This window comes from Mus caroli, unplaced genomic scaffold (genome assembly GCF_978045245.1).
Source record: "Mus caroli unplaced genomic scaffold, Mus_caroli_1 scaffold_9, whole genome shotgun sequence".
Taxonomy (NCBI): domain Eukaryota; kingdom Metazoa; phylum Chordata; class Mammalia; order Rodentia; family Muridae; genus Mus; species Mus caroli.
The window spans coordinates 83,108,318-83,125,709 of record NW_028227264.1 but is presented as its reverse complement, the minus strand read 5'-3'; the positions used below and the strand labels follow the sequence as shown (position 1 = coordinate 83,125,709).

The 17,392-nt window shown below is 47.1% G+C and overlaps 1 protein-coding gene across 2 annotated transcripts in view; it reads right to left on the bottom strand.

The window, feature by feature from the left end:
- Positions 1-14,092, bottom strand: part of CUNH12orf75 (chromosome unknown C12orf75 homolog) — a 44,332-nt gene extending 30,240 nt beyond the window's left edge. The window contains exon 1 of one of the 2 annotated variants that reach the window (XM_021175114.2): positions 13,959-14,092. In XM_021175114.2, coding sequence (XP_021030773.1) covers positions 13,959-14,004 — 46 coding nt within the window. In that variant the 5' untranslated portion in view covers positions 14,005-14,092. The remainder of the gene's footprint in view (positions 1-13,958) is intronic. The other variant, XM_021175113.3, reaches the window with a different exon arrangement.
- Between the last annotated feature and the right edge of the window lie 3,300 nt (positions 14,093-17,392).

The window sequence follows — 17,392 nt, the reverse complement described above, 5'->3', positions numbered from 1 at the left end:
GAAAGAAATAATATTCTCCTTAGTTTCATTCACGGGAAGCCGGAGAGGGAGTGGACTCTTGTTCCTTGTGTGGTGGGGAGGGGACATCCAGAGGTGGGAGAAACTTTGATTCACAGAATCTCTAATACAGAAAACTCATCTTGAGGCCACAGTTGCTGAAGAGCACAAGGCGCAATCACAGACCTGGGGGGGGGGGGGGACCGGGGGGGAGGGGGCATCCCAAAGCCGAGTGCTACATCCCAGGAATGGCTCAGCACCGAACCGGAAGGCGTCTCTCCAGTGTCACCAAATCATTATGTTCCAGTGTCTAGAGAATGGGGGCACCCTGCACAGACGGGGCAGGCTTGGAAGGCAAAGCGTAGTAGCCAAATTCTTTAAAACAAACAAACAAACAAAAAACAACAACTCAGCATGTTGTGTAATCGGCACCCACTTCAATCAGCTATCAGGAAATCTCAATCCGCTTCAACCCTGATTGCACCAGGCTCTGGGTACCAGAAGAGCCTCTCCCTGCTGGGCTCACTGCGGGTGCACATCCAAGCAGGCTCAGCGGGAATGGCTAGTGTCACCTTCCCAAAGTCTGCATCTCCTTATAGCTATGCCTTATTGGAAAATGGCGGGTACGTGTGTGTGTGTGTGTGTGTGTGTGTGTGTGTGTGTGTGTGTGTGTTTAGTAGCTGTGGCTGGGGTGAGGGGGAGACCCAGCCACACTTCACCCCAGGTGCCGGTAGGGTTGGAGAACAATTGAACCTCATTTTCAGAAGGGAAAGGAATTGCCATTGAGAAACCAGATAACACGGTCAGCTAACAACTAGGGTGCAGAGACTATGACTCCCTCACACCTGCTTCTTTTCAGAGATTTTTTTCCCTTAAGATAACTGTGTAATGTTTGGAAATCTGTGGCAAAAATATCAGAGTACATAGGTACATAAATGTGAAATTTTAAACCACTTTATCCTGAAAAAGGATCAGATCATAAAACAATAAAAAATATATATGTTTCTGACCTCCTGTAGCATTTTAACCATGTTTGTATAATTACAATAAATGGAATCAAGATTTCTAATCTAATTTATGTCAAAAATGCTTTGATCAGAATTATTCAGAGTGGCAAAAAATAAAAAACCCCATTTGCTCTAAACTGTATAAACTTGGTTTATAATTTATTCAACTAAAACCTTCATTTTTTGACAGACTGCCTCTTCCCTGTTTAAACAGGATTTGTGAGTTAATGCCATGGGCCTTAAAAGACACAAGAGACAGAGGAAGAGGCTGGAGAAAGGGCTTGGTGGTTAAGAACACTTGCTGCTGTGGTAGGAGACCCTGTTCCCAGTCAGCATCCACATCATGGCACACAAGCATCCTTAACTCTAGTTCCTAGAGAGCCCATACCTCCCTGTGACCTTAGAGGGCACCAGGTAAGCACGGTGCAAACACACACACACACACACACACACATAAAATAAATACAATGATCTTTAAAATTGTTTTTTAAAGAAATGGAGGGAAGGTCTGTCTTATATGGAAAAGAAATCGTAACCTACAGAAGAGGCCCGTTTCTGTCTGAAGGTAACCTTTAAGACTGAAACATGCTGTGAGCTGTGAGCTGTTGCCACAAGTTCACCAGAATAGTTCTCACCTTCTCCTTTACACTTAGGAACAGTTTCATTACTGTATCCATGAGTTCTTGAAATCAAAAGTTTGCCACATAAAAATGCACTGCAAACTCAATCAAACCAAATTTTATATTATATATATATGTGTGTGTGTGTGTGTGTGTGTGTGTGTGTGTGTGTGTGTGTGTAATCTGCTATTGAAGTACCAATTTGCTTGATCTTAAAACCATTGGGATTCTTGTGTGGCAGCAAGCATACTTCTTACTAGATTGAGGGCCCAATCAGACCATCTAGTATCATCGCCTTGCCAGGAAATCCCTCACTTGGCTATCTATATGTCTGAAAAGGGGAACATTCACGCATCAGGGGATGGGGACAGCTTTTTAAGGGAGACCACTCAATATGACATCACCTTACTCCTGTCTTTCCTCACCTTAAAACGCACTTCCAAGGCCAACAAGGTGGCTCGGGGTGGGATCGGGATGGGGGTAAGATGCTTGCAGCTAAGGCTGACGACCTGAGTTGAGTATCTAAGGACCCACATGGTTGAAAGACAGAACTGACACCAATGATCTGTATTCTGACCTCCGCCAGCATGCTAAGGCATACACACACACACACACACACACACACACACACACACACACACACACACACACGGTGCTGGGGGGGGTAATTAAAAGTTTTCAAATTCTACTGGTTGAGGTTACAGAGCTTTGTGTTAGATCACTTGCCTGGCATAAACGAGGGTCTGGTTCAATTACCATCACCACTAAATTAATTAGTTGATTAATTGCTTCGCTTTAAAAAATAAACTCATGATGCCTAAGTTAGGGTTTTACTGCTGTGAACAGGCACCGTGACCAAGGCAACTCTTATAAGGACAACATTTAACTGGGGCTGGCTTACAGGTTCAGAGGTTCAGTCCATTATCATCAAGGAAGGAGCATGGCAGCATCCAGGCAGGTGTGGTACAGGAGGACCTTACAGTTCTACACTTTGATCTGACTGCAGCCAGGAGAAACTGACTCTTCCTCACTGGGTGGGGCTTCAAAGCCCACACCCACAGTGACACACTTTCTCCAACAAGGCCACACCTCCTAACAGTACCAGGCCCCGTGGGTCAAGCGTATTCAAACCACCACACACGGTAAAATTCATATTTGGGAAGAATACATTCTCAGTGGCATGTCTCACATTTCTAAGAACACAAACAACCCACCAAGCCAATTAGATGCAAGACACCACCTTATCCCGGTAGCTTCCATGCTTAGAAGGAAGCATCCCATAGGCAGATGCTCCTCCATACAGAGTGAGTATGAAGAATGAGTCAGGCTGCCCAGAACGTTCTTAGAATTGTTCAAATTCACACACTGGTTAACATGAGAGGTTGCATACATGAGCCAAGAGAATTCCCTCCCGTTCAGTGGAGCACTAGGTAGCAAAAGCAGAACATATGCATGCTAGGCAGGAGGGCTACCACTGAACACCACAGACAAGTGGTCTACCCCTGAGCCACACCCAATCCAAGATGTCTACCTTGAGCCACGCCTAGCTCAAAAGGTCTATCTCCCAGCCCCACCCAGTCCAAGAGGTTTACCTCTGAGCCACACCCAGCCCAAGAGGTCTACCTCTCAGCCACATCCAGCCCCTTTCCCCTTCTAAAAAAAATAGCATGCATTTTCATATTAGAAAAAAAAAAATCTAGTGCATCTTACAAGGCACTCTCCTTCAAGTATAAGCAATCAGAAAGCTAAATAACTTTGGTGCTTATGGGAAACAATAAAGACAGGCAGAATGTCTCACTGTTTTCCAAAAGGCAAATCCTGCTGAGAGCTGTGTAAACACGCAGAGAAAAACAAGCAATCCTCCTTCATTTTAACACTTCACACTGGCTCCTCTGACCAGTCTTGGTACTAAACCTAATCATAGTCTCAATTTGGTCAAAAGAAGGAAAACAACCACTCATTAGCTCAAATGACGGCTTGGGGTTCGGGTTTCTTTTTCCCCCAGAAAGAACAATTCGGATTCATAAGCTGTAGTTCTTCCAATAACACAGAGAAAAATTTCAGGTCAATGTGTCCCAGAAATAGGCAGTCATGTCGATGAGTTTAATGCTCTCACAGAAAAACTCCTTGACTCTAGGTTCTTCTTAAACACTTTAACTTTAGAGGTTAAAAAAAGAAAAGGGAAAAGAAAGAGAAAAAGAAAAAGGAAAAGAAAAACAAACGAAGTCTATGGGGCTTGGGGGCCTGGGGAGGGGGCTCTGTTGGCGAGAACGTTCGCTGCAGACCCATGTGGGCCCTAGTTCCAATCCCCAGCACAACATGAAAGCTGGGCATGATCACACACACAACTACAATCCCAGCATGGGGGGAGGGGGGGGAGTGGAGACAGGTGGCAGCTTGCTGGACAGCCAGTCTAACACAGACAACAAGGCAAGCTTCAGATTCAGCCAGAGGCTGACCAGAATAAGGTAGAGAATAATGAAGTGGGATACTTGGTGTCTTCCTCTGCCTCCAGACACACACACCACCCACATACCATATATATGTATGTAGATAGATAGATAGATAGATAGATAGATAGATAGATAGATAGATAGATAGACATGCATACCACACACACACACATATACACATACCACACGCACAAATATACGTACATACACACATACCACACATCACACACACACACATACATACCTACCACACAAACACACAGCACACACACATACACCACATAGACACCCTCATACACACCACACACACACACACACACACACACACACACACACCACACACCAAAGGCAGCCAGATAATGGTAAAATAATACCATTCAGCTATTGTAACGTAATCTCACCCATGGCCATCCATGGAAAGTCCCTCACGGTGGAACTGACTCAGCAGGACCACCCTCAGGAGCCTCTCATGTGGTCACAGTGTCAGCTCCGAGGACAGAGAACGAATAACAGGAATGAGGGGAAAATATCATGTTCTTGCCTATCTGAGACAACGGAGGTAACCAGTCCCTCTCCAGTCCCCGAATGCCTGGTATATGTCCAAGAATGTGCAGACCTCCATCCCTCCTAGCTGACTCTCACAGTGGGCGACACCCTCCTTGCTACTACCCAGTCCAAACAGCTTACTCACCTGCCCATCTCCCTCCTCCTCCATCCCTCCTGTTCCCCTCCTCCTTCATCCCCCCAGCATCCCCCTCAGCCAGTCTCCAGTACTGACTTCAGGACCTCTGTGCCCTCCCCTTGGCCCGGGCACACTTGGCACTTGAAAAGCTCCACTCCAACATCTTGGAATCTTGGCCTTTCTGTAAGTGCACACTTTCTGTGACTCATGCCTTTCCCTGTGGGACACTAGCAGTGCGAAGGCTCTCAGCACTTCCAGTGGGGAAGGCTCTCTTTCCAACAGGATAGACACATTAACTGCTTTACTCTTACAAAGATCTGGTTGTTATTTCCCCGCGGTTAGAGGCGAGGAAACGATATCACAGACAGGTTAAGCAGACTGACCAAGGTCACAACAGACAGATAGGAAAGCCGGGCTCCTTTGGGCTCCAAACCCCACACTCTCAGTACTGAGGAGCCTCTCCTTCCCCTCACAGCCCCAGACCCAGCCCTCCTACGTCTTTCCCATCTCAGAATACAAGGGAACCAGCTAAGCCAGGCTTCTCACTATCTATACATGCCCATGGCCACATCTGTCTTCAGGACACTATAGGACACTAGAGATGCCCTCCAGCTAAAGGTGGGACTTTAAACCCTTGTCCAGCATTCATGAAGCCCTGGGTTTGATTTCTGGACCCCCTACACCCTAAAAAAGTCAAGAGACAAAAACCACCCTTCCATATCCTATTTATTCACACTTTACAGATTCTTCAACTCCAGTCAGATCACACTTCTTGCAGAGCAGGCTTTCCTAATTGTTCACAGTTTCAGTTCATTTTCCCAATTACTTCTTCAGGCACAGTGTGCTCACACAATTTAAAACTTCATTTTCCTTCTTATTTGTTTCTCAAACATATTCACTCAAATAATTATTTTTAGAAAGCTAAAAAAAAAAAAATCCCATTAAAAGTTTTGAGATTGAGGGTCTGGGCTTTACAAGCCCAAGAACCTGGATTTGGATCCCCAGGACCCAAGTGAAAGTCAGGCACCACAGGCCATGCCTGTGACCCCAGTATTTGCTAAGGAGCAGAGCCAGGAGGTTCTCAGAAGCCAGTTTAGTTCAAATCTGAGCCCCGGGTTCGTTAACAGGCTGTCATAAAAAGTAAGGTGGCAATCAATAGAGTCTAAGAACCCCAACATCTGGCCACCATACCTGTACACACACATTCACACTCACACACACACTCATGCACACACACACACTCAAACACTCACACACACTCAAACACACATTCGTGCATGCATTCCTGCACACCCACCTGATTGATGGATTGATCGACTGATTGAAATATAATGTGTAAGTTTGGAAACTGGTCTAGAGGCCAAGGATACTGCTATGAATAAAATATAAGGGGGTCTCAAAAGAATGTTCCGTGGGAGGAAGGAAACACAGGATAAAAATGACAAAAAATTTAATTCCAGCACTTGGGAGGCAGAGGCAGGCAGATCTTTATGAGTTCAAGGCCAGCCTGGTCTACAAATTGAGTCCAGGATAGCCAGGGATCTGTTACATAGAGAAACCCTGTCTCAAAAAAAGAAAAAAGGAAGAAAGAGAGAGAAAGAGAGAGAGAGAGAGAGAGAGAGAGAGAGAGAGAAAGGAAAAGAAAAGAAAAGAAAAGAAAAGAAAAGAAAAGAAAAGAAAAGAGAAAGGAAGGAAGGAAGAAAAGACAAGACAAGAAAGACAGCAATGTGCTTCAGAGAGAAAGCAGCGCTCTCTGCTTACAAGAGCAGAAGGAAGGTTCTAGGCCTTTCTAACCCTAGGACAGGAGGAGAGAACAAGGCAAGCTGTCCTTGACCACTTTGATGACAGCATCAACGTCTCCTATCATTCCCTCCAGGCATGGGTTAATGCTGAGCACCTCGGCCTCACCTCCACACCATCAAGCCATCTGCAGACACGGGGAAAGGCTGGACCTCCGTGGTTACAGTAAAGGGAATACAATTACTTGGCTAATTGAGGACAAAGCGATGACTAATCTAGATAATTGGACCCCAAAGCATTACAGTAGCTCCCCAGGTACACTGATAAATAAGGGGATTGCTAAGCTCCTCCCCTCCCGACCACTGTTACATAAAAATCAGAAGCATCATAACAATAAACTGCCCATAAAACCAAGGCCAGATGGTTGCCCACGAGCTATCTCTGGTAAGAAGTACAACTGACTTATGCAAATGTCGCATGCCAAATGCTTCTAAAGAAACTGCCCAGGAGGTAAACCTTTATTTCACAGTGAAACGGGATATTGAAGACATCTAGGAATGCTGGGACTTTTTTTTCATGTATGTGTGTGTGTGCACATGTATGCGTGTGTGTGCACATGTATGCGTGTGTGTGTGCATACTCATATGTGCATGAATACACAGGCATGTGGCAGACCATGGTCAAGTTTTCTCCTCACTATCTCTCCACCGTGTTCACTGAGGAGAGCCAGCTTGCCTGTAATCCCACCACTGGCCAGCAGGGGGTGAGGGAGTACTCTATGCAAAGACAGAAGGCTCACTGGGGTTTCCTGGCCTAAATAGTGAGCCCAGGTTCAGTGAAAAGCTTTGACTTAAAAAAATAAAGTGGAGAAGGAGAGCACCAACACAGGTGGCTGCCACGCCCACTCAGGCTGCCGCCACGCCCACCCAGCACTTACATGGGTTCACACATCCATTTGCAAGCCCTCTAACCATAGAACCATCTCCCCGGGTTCCTGGTGGAGCTTTAAAGAAAATTTCTGACTTATATTAAAAAAGGGATTTTTCTGGCTTCCATTCCAAAGACTCGCTTAATAGTATATACTTATATGAACTGTGCATGTGAGCAGACACTCTCCTGTGACTGCAGGCATATGTGTGCACATGGAGGTCAGAGGTCGACCTCAGGTGGGTGTTCCTCAGGAGCCATCCATCCCTCTCTAGTTACAGGATCTCTAAGGCCCGCCCGGGCCTGGCCAAGTATGGAAAGCTGAAGGGGCCAACAAGCCCTAGAGATCCTACTGTCTCCTCCTTCCCCCAACCCCATGCTGGGATTTTGTATGTTTCTATTCTTTTTTTTTTAATTTGTTAATTTGTTTCTTTTTCCATAGCTTATTTTTTTATTCACATCCCAACCACAGCCTCCCTCGTTCCTCTCCTCCCAGTTCCCTCCCCTTACAAATCTCCCCCCTCCCCCTTTACTCCTCTCCTTCTCCTCAGAGAAGAGAAGGTACCACCCCATCCTGGAGCATCAAGTCCCAGCAGAACTAAGCACGTCCTCTCCCATTAGAGCCCAACCAGGCAGTCCGGCTAGGGGAAGGGGATCCAATGGCAGGGAACAGAGTCAGAGACAGTGCCCCCTTCACTGTTAGGAGACTTACATGAAGACCAGGCTGCACATCTGCTAGAAATATGGAGGAGCGGGGCTAGGTCCAGCCCCTGCATGCTCATTGGTTGGTGGTTCAGTCTCTGTGCGCCCCCATGGGTTTACTGTGTGGGTCTTCCTGTGGTGTCCTTGACCCCTCCCGCTAGCTCAGTTCTATCCCCTACTCTTCCACAGGACTCTCCAGGCTCTGCCTGGTGTTTGACTGTGTGTGGGTCTCTGCATCTGTGTCCATCCGCTACTGGATGTAATGTGTAAAAGCCCCTTAGCTTTCTTGACGGAGGTTCTGAGGTCCACACTCAGGTCTCGGAGGCTGCAAGGCAAGCACTCGACCAACTGACTCACTTCCCCAGCTTTCCCTCTATGCGATCTGTGTTCCTTTCATCATTTATTATTTATTCATTTATTTGGAGGCAAGATCTCACTATATAATCCTGGGCTGGCCTAGAACTTTTTATATAGCCCAGGCTAGCCTCAATATCACCTGCCCCTGCTCCCGAGCCCCCGCCCCTGCCTCCTGAGTGCTGGGATTAAAGGAATGTGCCACTCTGCCTGGCCCTCCCCATGGTTTTTAAAAGGACTGAGTGATCCCTTGGACTTCAGTCTTTGCCTCCTGAGGAAAGAGCTGGAAGACTAACACACAGTATGAGTTCCTGGCTGCTTGGACAAGGGCCCCCCACAAGGCTCCCTGTATGGGAATAACTATCCAAACAGAGAACTCTGCACAGCCATTTCTCTGGAGAAATGCTAAAAACACCACAAAACAGAAACCACAAACAGCCGTCCTCCATAGCTCTCAGTTGCGAAAGATCAAAACTCCTGTGGGGAGAAAGTGCTCCTGTGGAAATAGTAAAATGAGCTGTTCCTGAGAGCAACGGGGGACATTCTGGAATTCAGCACATGGGAGACAAGGCAAGAGGATCAAGCATTCCCGAAACTAAATAAATAAGAATTGGAAGAAAGCTCTGTGGTGCCCTGGTACAGTGCTTGCCTAACATGAACAAGGTCCTGAGTTGGACAGCCAACACCAAAAGGAAAAAAGAAAGAAAGAATAAGATCCTTAAAATGGGGAGTTTTTCCAGACTCAAAGGGGTCTCACAACACCATCAGCATCAATAACTCAACTCCTCCTCCAGGAAGCCTTCTCTGATGAGCTCTGTCGCTCGGCTGCTCTTGGTGCATTCTACCATCCACTGCTCTCCTGTCCCATGCGACCGTTCTCACAGACGAAGCCTTCCACATCTAGCTCCTCAACAGCCAGAAAGCTGGACTCCAATCTCCAATCATCTCTTGCTGCCAGCTCCTCCCTTGTCCTGTAGTCTCTGGGACAGTGCTCTGCACAGCAGGGTAGGCCATGGGTAAGCTTGAAGTCAAGGACACAAGGGAATCTGAACAGTGACAGGGGTCTTCATGGCCGTGAGACCACATTCCCCAGCTTCTCCACTAATGTGGCATATAGACTCACATGTTCTCAGCCCCTATGCAGCATGTCTATCTGTCATACTAGCCAAGTTCCCTAGGCTACAGCCAAGAAAGTCAGTGGTCCAGATAGCTGGGAGAAAAGAGAAATAAGTGTCTGGATTTGCCTGGATATGTGGGGAACAAAATGAGCTTCACTGGAAGTTAGCCCTGTCTACATAGCAAGTTCTAAGTCAGCCAGGATACATGAAGAGACTGTCACAAAGATAGATACATAGATAGATAGATAGAGAGATAGATAGATAGATAGATAGATAGATAGATAGATAGATAAACAGACAGACAGACAGACAGATACGGTTTCAGACCTCTTGAGACAAAAGCATATTTGTTGTTTTCGTATAGAAAAATATTTCCAGAAGCCACCTTCTTTTCAACGTACTAATAACTCCTTACTGCAAATACGGTAATCTCATTTTACAGAGTGTTTCGATCCATTATCTGATCTGGAGTTTCACATAGGCCCTAGGAAACAGGGTACATTCAATTATACCACCACAATATAGATAAAGGAACCAGAGCTCAGAAAAGCAAAGCCAAATGCCCACCCACAGCAACCGAGCCAGCAACAGTTATCAAAGCCTGAGCTTCCAGTCCAAGGTCACTCTCTCTCCTTCATCTCCATTTGCCTTTTTAATTACATTTTTTTCTTCAGTATGGCTACTGAAAAGTATGAAATATTGAAAGTAGGATTCCTGGGACATTTTAAAAACTACGCTCAGTTTATACCTAGAGGTCCAGGACAGCCTCATCCATTCACGGGATCTCCCAGGCTCGGGACAGGTCTGCAGCCTGGCCCTTACTGACTGTGATACCAAAGCCACAGCTTGGAGCTGGAGCAGCCATCCCTGTGTTGGGGCATCCCTTTCTGCTCTTCCAGGTCTCATCTTGATGTGTTCCCTTTCAGAAACCGAAATTCCTACCACCAGCTGACGGACAGAAAATAACAATGACCAAATGCCGAAGGCAGCCAGCTGGACACACAGGCTGGGGACTGTTTGAGAAGAACTTCTCAAAGCAAAGGGCAGAGCCTGGTTGGCGATGATGTCGCCAACACGCCCCCTCACAGTCCTCTCCCCTTCCGGTCTAGGAGATGTACCACTCCCTGCCCTGCTCTCTCTGAACATAAAGTAATTTTTAGCAAAGAGCAAGCCAGAGAACAGCGTGCTCTAGTATGCCTGTCCTTCACAAACAAAAGCAGATCATTAAGGATGGGCACTCGGAGGGATCCTTTCTGATGGAGCTGCACTTCCCTTTACCCAGGGAGAGAGCTACTCAAAAGGGGAAAAGTCAACCGAATGCTTGCAAAGAGAATTTTTTTTTTCTTGGTCCCAAGAAATAGGATTTTTATTTTCCCCTTAAGAGGCAGTCTGACTGTTCTGGAACTCCCCTTATAGACCAGGCTGGCCATGAACTTGGAGTGAGCCTCCTACCCTGTCCCTGACTGTAGGATTACCAAGATTGGCAGACGAAAGATTGGAGGATTTGAGATTTGTTTGTTTGTTTGTTTTTGTTTGTGGGAGATAGCTGTTTTGTTGTTGTTGTTGTTTTATTTGTTTACTTGATTTTGAAATGGCTTGAACTCACTATGAAGTAAGGAACTATTGTGGATGGCCTTGAACTTCTGACCCTCCAGACTGGAGTGTTGAGATTTGGTCTGTTGCTATGTATAATAATGCTAAATTCCTGTATCCCAAGGCCTAGTTGCCTCAGGAAGAGAATTCTCACAGGTGACAGCTTTTGTTGTGTAAACCTTGCTCCTTAACTTAAAACTATTGATTGAATAAAGGTGGCTACAGCTTGTAGCTGGGCAGAAGAGAGGTAGGTGGGGCTTTGGTTCCTGGGCTTGGGGTCAAAGTCAGAGACCATGGTGAGGAGAGGGGAGGAAGAAGGAAGAAGGTACCAATGGCCATGGGGTAGGTAGATAGTGAGCACATGGCCATGAGGGCGGCCTGCTGGGGTAGGACTGGCCCAGGAGGATCTTAGCAAGTGATGTCTAGGGGTTACTGACAGGGAAGCAGACAAACTAGCATAGAGGACTGATATCTGCCCACTCTAGTGCTTTAAGGCTTATTATAAATACAAAGGTTTTGTGTCTTTCATTTTGGAAGCAGATGATTTAATGTGAGGTAGAAACCCTTGAAAAATATTTACCGAGACATTATAGACCGGCACTATCATGCCCACTTTATTGGGTTTGGAAGATAGAGTCTATAGGGTTTGTGTGTGTTAGGCAGGTACCATCTAAAGCTACATCTCCAGCCTAAAATACAATGTCTCGACTGCTTGGCCACCCCACCACTGAAATGTAATTTGTACATTAACATTTCTGTTATCATAGTTCCAATTTTCACTTAACAACAATACTTCTCCCTCTAACCCCAAATCTGACAAGCAGTCTGTTAATAAAATGTGGCTGTACAGGGCTGAACTAACAGCTCAGCAGTTAGGAGCATTTGCTGCTCTTGCTGATCACACAAGTCTGGTTCCCAGCACCTGCACAGTGGCTCACAATGGCTTGTAACCCAAGTTCCGGAGGATATGCTGCCCTCTTGTGGTCTTCTCGGGCACCTACATGCACATAGCGTACAGCCGCACATTCACAGGAATAAAAATAGATTCTTAAAGAATGTAAATGCGCCAGACTTTCTTCACTTCTAAATCTTTTCTGGGTCCTCATTTCAGTTTTTGTTTTTTAACATTCTCAACTCTTTTTAATTTTTTTCTTTCAGCCAAGCACGCGTGCGATAGGTTACACTGAGCCTCAGAACGGACATAAACAATTGAGGCTTTGACACTTTCCTGATTTCCTTGTTGCAATGAAACGGGGCCACACCCCAGCTTAAATCCCGCCCCTGCTCTCATTTGCATAGGATACTAACTAAGCTGAGTCACTGCTATAAGAATCTAAAAGATTTGCTTCTCAGTGGCTATCTGCAGATCCCAAAGACAGACCTAAATTCAAAACAACGAAGGTCACCTGGAATGGATATACTTTCCCTGGGCCTAGACTCCCAGGTGTTTTAGTTAGGTCCCTTGAGACACACTTAATCCACAAGTATGACACTGACTGCGCCCCCCCCCCAAAAAAAAAGATAGACCAAATTTGGCCAATATTTGAATAGATTTCCACAATGGTTCCCATCCTGTAAATGTTAAAACAAGTTCAGCCAGGCTTGGTACTGCAGGCCTTTTGTCCTAGCTCATAAAGAGACGGATCCAGGAGAGTAGCAAGTTTAAGGCCAGACAGAGCAGCACAGTGAGATCGGGGCATGCCTGGACAACTTAGTGAGACCCTATCTCAAAGTAAAAAGCGATACCAGGAATACAGCCCAATGGTCAAAGGTCTGCGCAGCACGTGCAATGATCAGACCCTGAGTTCAAACCTGAGTGCTCAATCAATCACAAAAATAACTGCCAAGCCTTAAGGACTTGGCTATGGGAGGTGACAACCCCAAGGTTTCAAAAATCATTGGCTGGACACCCACATCCGCTCCGCAAACACTGCAGTATTTGACTACCGTTTGCACTTGCTGGTTAGAGTGGGCTGTGACATCTGACTGGACTCAGCTAGAGAAGCTAGGGAACCCTATCCAAAAAGACTCTAAAATACGTCAGCAGAGAACACCACCCCAAACATATCCCAACATCAGCTAGTTTTATCGGAGGGTCTGAATCTTACAGTAAGTTACTTGATACAAAGCCTGGCTTAGCCAGGAAAATCTAGAAGCCCTGCCCTGCCAATCAACGAAATGAAGTCGTACACAGACAAGTTTGGATGTATTTTTAAGTGAAAATTTATCAAAAAGAGAGGCCAGTCCTGAGCTCCATCACGCGAATCTGTGCGTCTAGCTACCGCAGCTTCTCTATGAAAACCTTAGCGGGCAGCAGGGTGGGTCTTAAGTAAGCAGACCCACACGGATGCGTTTTTAGAGCCCTGCAGGCTGCTGTCCCCAACCCACTGGCACTCGGCCCCACCCCCAGAAAAGTCCTGATTTGCTCAGCAGCACTTTCCCAGGCGCAGGGACTGGAAGCCAAGGGGTCCGGGTGAGGCCTGGATGTAAGCCAATGGAAAGGGGATGTGAGGGACCAGAAACACGTCTGGGAAATTCTGCTCCCCAGAAGGATGCAGAGACAGGCTGCAGGACCCAGGCGACTGTCCTCCCCGCTGAATCCGGGCGTGACCGCCCCCGCACAGGGGCACCGGCTTCCTCTCGGTCTTTCCAGAAGCAAGCGAGCTCCAGGCTTGAAATTGAGGATGGGCCGAAGGAACTGCGCCCCCCGCGCCGCCGCCACCGCCCCCTCTCCCGAGGGACCTACGCCCCGCAGCTCTGCTTACCTCGGCCCGCGGCCGCGCTGGTGGCCGTGGAGTTCCCGCAACCCATCGCGCCACCCGCAGGGAAGCCGCGCTCTGGACCTCAGGTCCCAGTGGAGGAGACCCAGAAGGAGGCGGCGCGCGGGACCAGGGACAGCCCTAGCCCCGCCCCGCGCGGGGACCCCCACGAACCCACCCGTCACCGCGGCAACCGCGGCACCGACCAATGCGCAGCCTTCTGCGCGTTCCTGGGCCGAGCATTGGTGGCGGTTGAAAGTGGGCGGGAGTTTAAAGTAGGGTTTGGGGGTCATGGCAGAAGGCGTGGTCCGCAGCAGGTCTCACCCGCTCGCTCTCCCTCTTGTTCACCTTCGCTCTCTTTCTTCGTGTCCCCTCCCTGTCCCCAGGATGTGGAGAGGAGAGGAAGTGACAGGGAACACCTGCTCTGAGCATCCTGGGTGTACGTCTGGTAAGGCTAAGGTCGACAGACTAATTGATATTCAGATCTGAAGAGGAAACCAAAACCTCTCCTGCTTTCGAAGAAAGCTGAGACAGCTCCATCCTTCCTCACCTAGAAAAACCAGCTCTGCCCCAGGTCGGTCAGACCTGGCGCTCCTCCTCACAATCAGTGTCTCCCAGATCTGTAACTAGAGTTTTACCCTGCTTTCTGATCTAAGGCAGATCTATGAATCTCCGTGGTCCCTTTCAGCTTAACTGCTGGGACCACAACTCCTGCTCTGCCCTCTGACCGCTGTGGGACTTTAGGAGCCACACTGAGAGGTTGTAAACTGCTCAGCACCTGTGCCTCAGCCAACACCATCTGCTATAATAGGTCTTGAGCTTTTGAGCAGTAATACAAATTCCTTAAAGACGAGGACCCTCCTTTCCCTAGTGTCCTCCTGGCTCACAATGCAGAATCAATAAAACTCATTGAGAGGTAAGCTCAAGCCAGGAAGCAGAGCTCCAGTGTAAACTCGCTATTTATAGAGAAGCCCTGGCTGTGCCAAGTTCTTTACTAAGCTCTGGGGTTGCAAACATATGGGAGACTGTGTCCCCAGACAGACAAATTATAAACAAATTAGCTACATCAAAACAGGGACACAAATGGAGTTATACAGGGAGGAACGGCTTAAGAGACGGGCCTAACTCTAGGTATGTAGAGGGGTCATATAAAAGAGTGGTTCTCAGCCTTCTTAATGCTACATATGACCCTTTAATGCAGTCCCTCATACTGTGGTGACCCTCAGCGATAAATTTATTTCATTGTTACTTCACAACTGTAATACACACACACACACATATATATACATACATACACACACACACACACATATATATATATATATATATATATATATAGAGAGAGAGAGAGAGAGAGAGAGAGAGAGAGAGAGAGAGAGAGAATTGTGACAAAATACTTGACAAGATGTAAATTAGAGAAGGAAGGGTTTATTCTGGCTGATGATTGGAAGGAAGTCCCATCCATTGTGGTGGGGAAGGGAGGGCGTTAAAAGCACATGAAGCTGTTATAGGGCTGGAGAGCAACAGTCTTTCTCAGCCAGGGGGGTTTGACCCAGAGTCCTAAGGTAGTGGACACTTAACTATCGCCATGATTGACCAGAGGCAGTGACTCCAAGCTCATTGTCCTGTGCCAATAAAGATTAAAGTTGCAGATGCTTGTAAGAGTGAGGTGGGAAACTTTACTAAGAGGTTTACAGGGAAAAAAAAATTAAGGGATAATGAGTCAGGCTCCTAAGACGTAAAGGTTTGGTAAAAAGAGAAGGTAACCCTTTTGGTGTTACCGCCTGCCTTGTGCGCATCCTAAATATTGTCAGTTATTCAAAGCTCCGTCTGTCCTCACAGCTACCAAAAGGCAGCTACAATGTTAACAGCTGTCTCTTAACTAACTGATGGTTGTGGGTGGGAGTGGGGGTGGGGGTGTCTTGGGCGAGCTATCCAGCAGCTCCCCGATGCTGGGCTCGGTCCTCATGGTTTGTCTGAGTTGTATCAAATCCTTGGATGACCTGTACCCAGCCGTAAGTGTCTTTGTCTCTCAGCCTTGGTGGCTAAACCTAGCATTCTAGCTGCACTTAACATTCATCCCCACCGTAACATACGCGAGTAGCTTGGAGTTTGCTTCAGGAGCCGTTTTCCCTTTGGCTACTGTGAACTAAATTCCTGCCTCAGGTGGCTGGTCTCACTGGGTCCAAGAGCAGACAGGAAACCGTTGGGTCGTATGATAACCTCAGGGCCCACACCTAGTGACCCACTCCTTCCAACAAGTCTCTTACTCATGAAGGTACCACAGCCTTCCAAATGAACACTCCCACCTGGAGACCGATACACAGTATTACTGGTTTCCACCTTGGCCTCTGCTGTCTTGGTTCAGAGGCCATCCCTAAACAAGTCCTATATTGGAAGACTATACCAAACAGCCAAAAAAAATTACTGTTCTCTATATCTGTATCAATGATAGATGGATGGATGGATGGATGGATGGATGGATAGATAGATAGATAGATAGATAGATAGATAGATAGATAGATAGATAGATAGATAATTTGGTTTTTTGAGTCAGGGTCTCTCTCTGTAATCACCCTGGCTGTCTTGGAATTCACTGACCAGGCTCACTCCAACCCACAGAGATCTGCCTGTCTCTGCCTCCTGAGCGCTGGAACTAAGTGCATGTGCCACCACACCTTGCACTGTTCTTTAATTCTGTTACCTGACCCTGCGAGTCACTCCTGAGACACCTGTAAAAATAGTGGAAGTACACCATGAGATCCGGAAACTGGCCTGACACCACCAGCTATCTGTGGCAGCTTCGCCGTACTGGGCACCACACAGCAGTACCACCCAGGCCACTCAGCAGACAGAGACACAAACCAAGACTCCCTGGTAATCTTGTCTAAGCACTGCCATTATGTCACTACACAAGCAGAGAACATGCCCTGGCCTAGCAATGTGAGAGGTCGCTGCCACCTTACCAGATGCTGAGAGTCTGCCTTTAGGTCTAGTCTTCCTGACCCAAGCAGGAGATGTATTTAGAAAGAACATCCATGGGATTGTCTTGGCTTCCTGTTAATATCTACCCAGAAAAAGATAAATAAATAATTCTGCTTCCTAAATCCCAGCTCAATGACCTATTAGGAGCCTAAATCATGTAAGTTCTCTTACGAATAGCTCATGGCTCTCCATGCAGCTGTGTGTGTGTGTGTGTGTGTGTGTGTGTGTGTGTGTGTGTGTGCATGTGACAATGAGCAGTCACAGACCCAACCTACCTGACCATAGATGTGTCCCTTGGCCAGAGGAAACTGACCCTGTTGGATATCGTATACTTCACCTGATAAAGTTATAGCATGTGTAATCTGTCCCTTCATTTAACAATCACTGTTCAGCACTGTCTTCAGGCCAGCCAGCCCTCTACATGCATGAGAAATGGCTGTTAACAAGACAGAGGG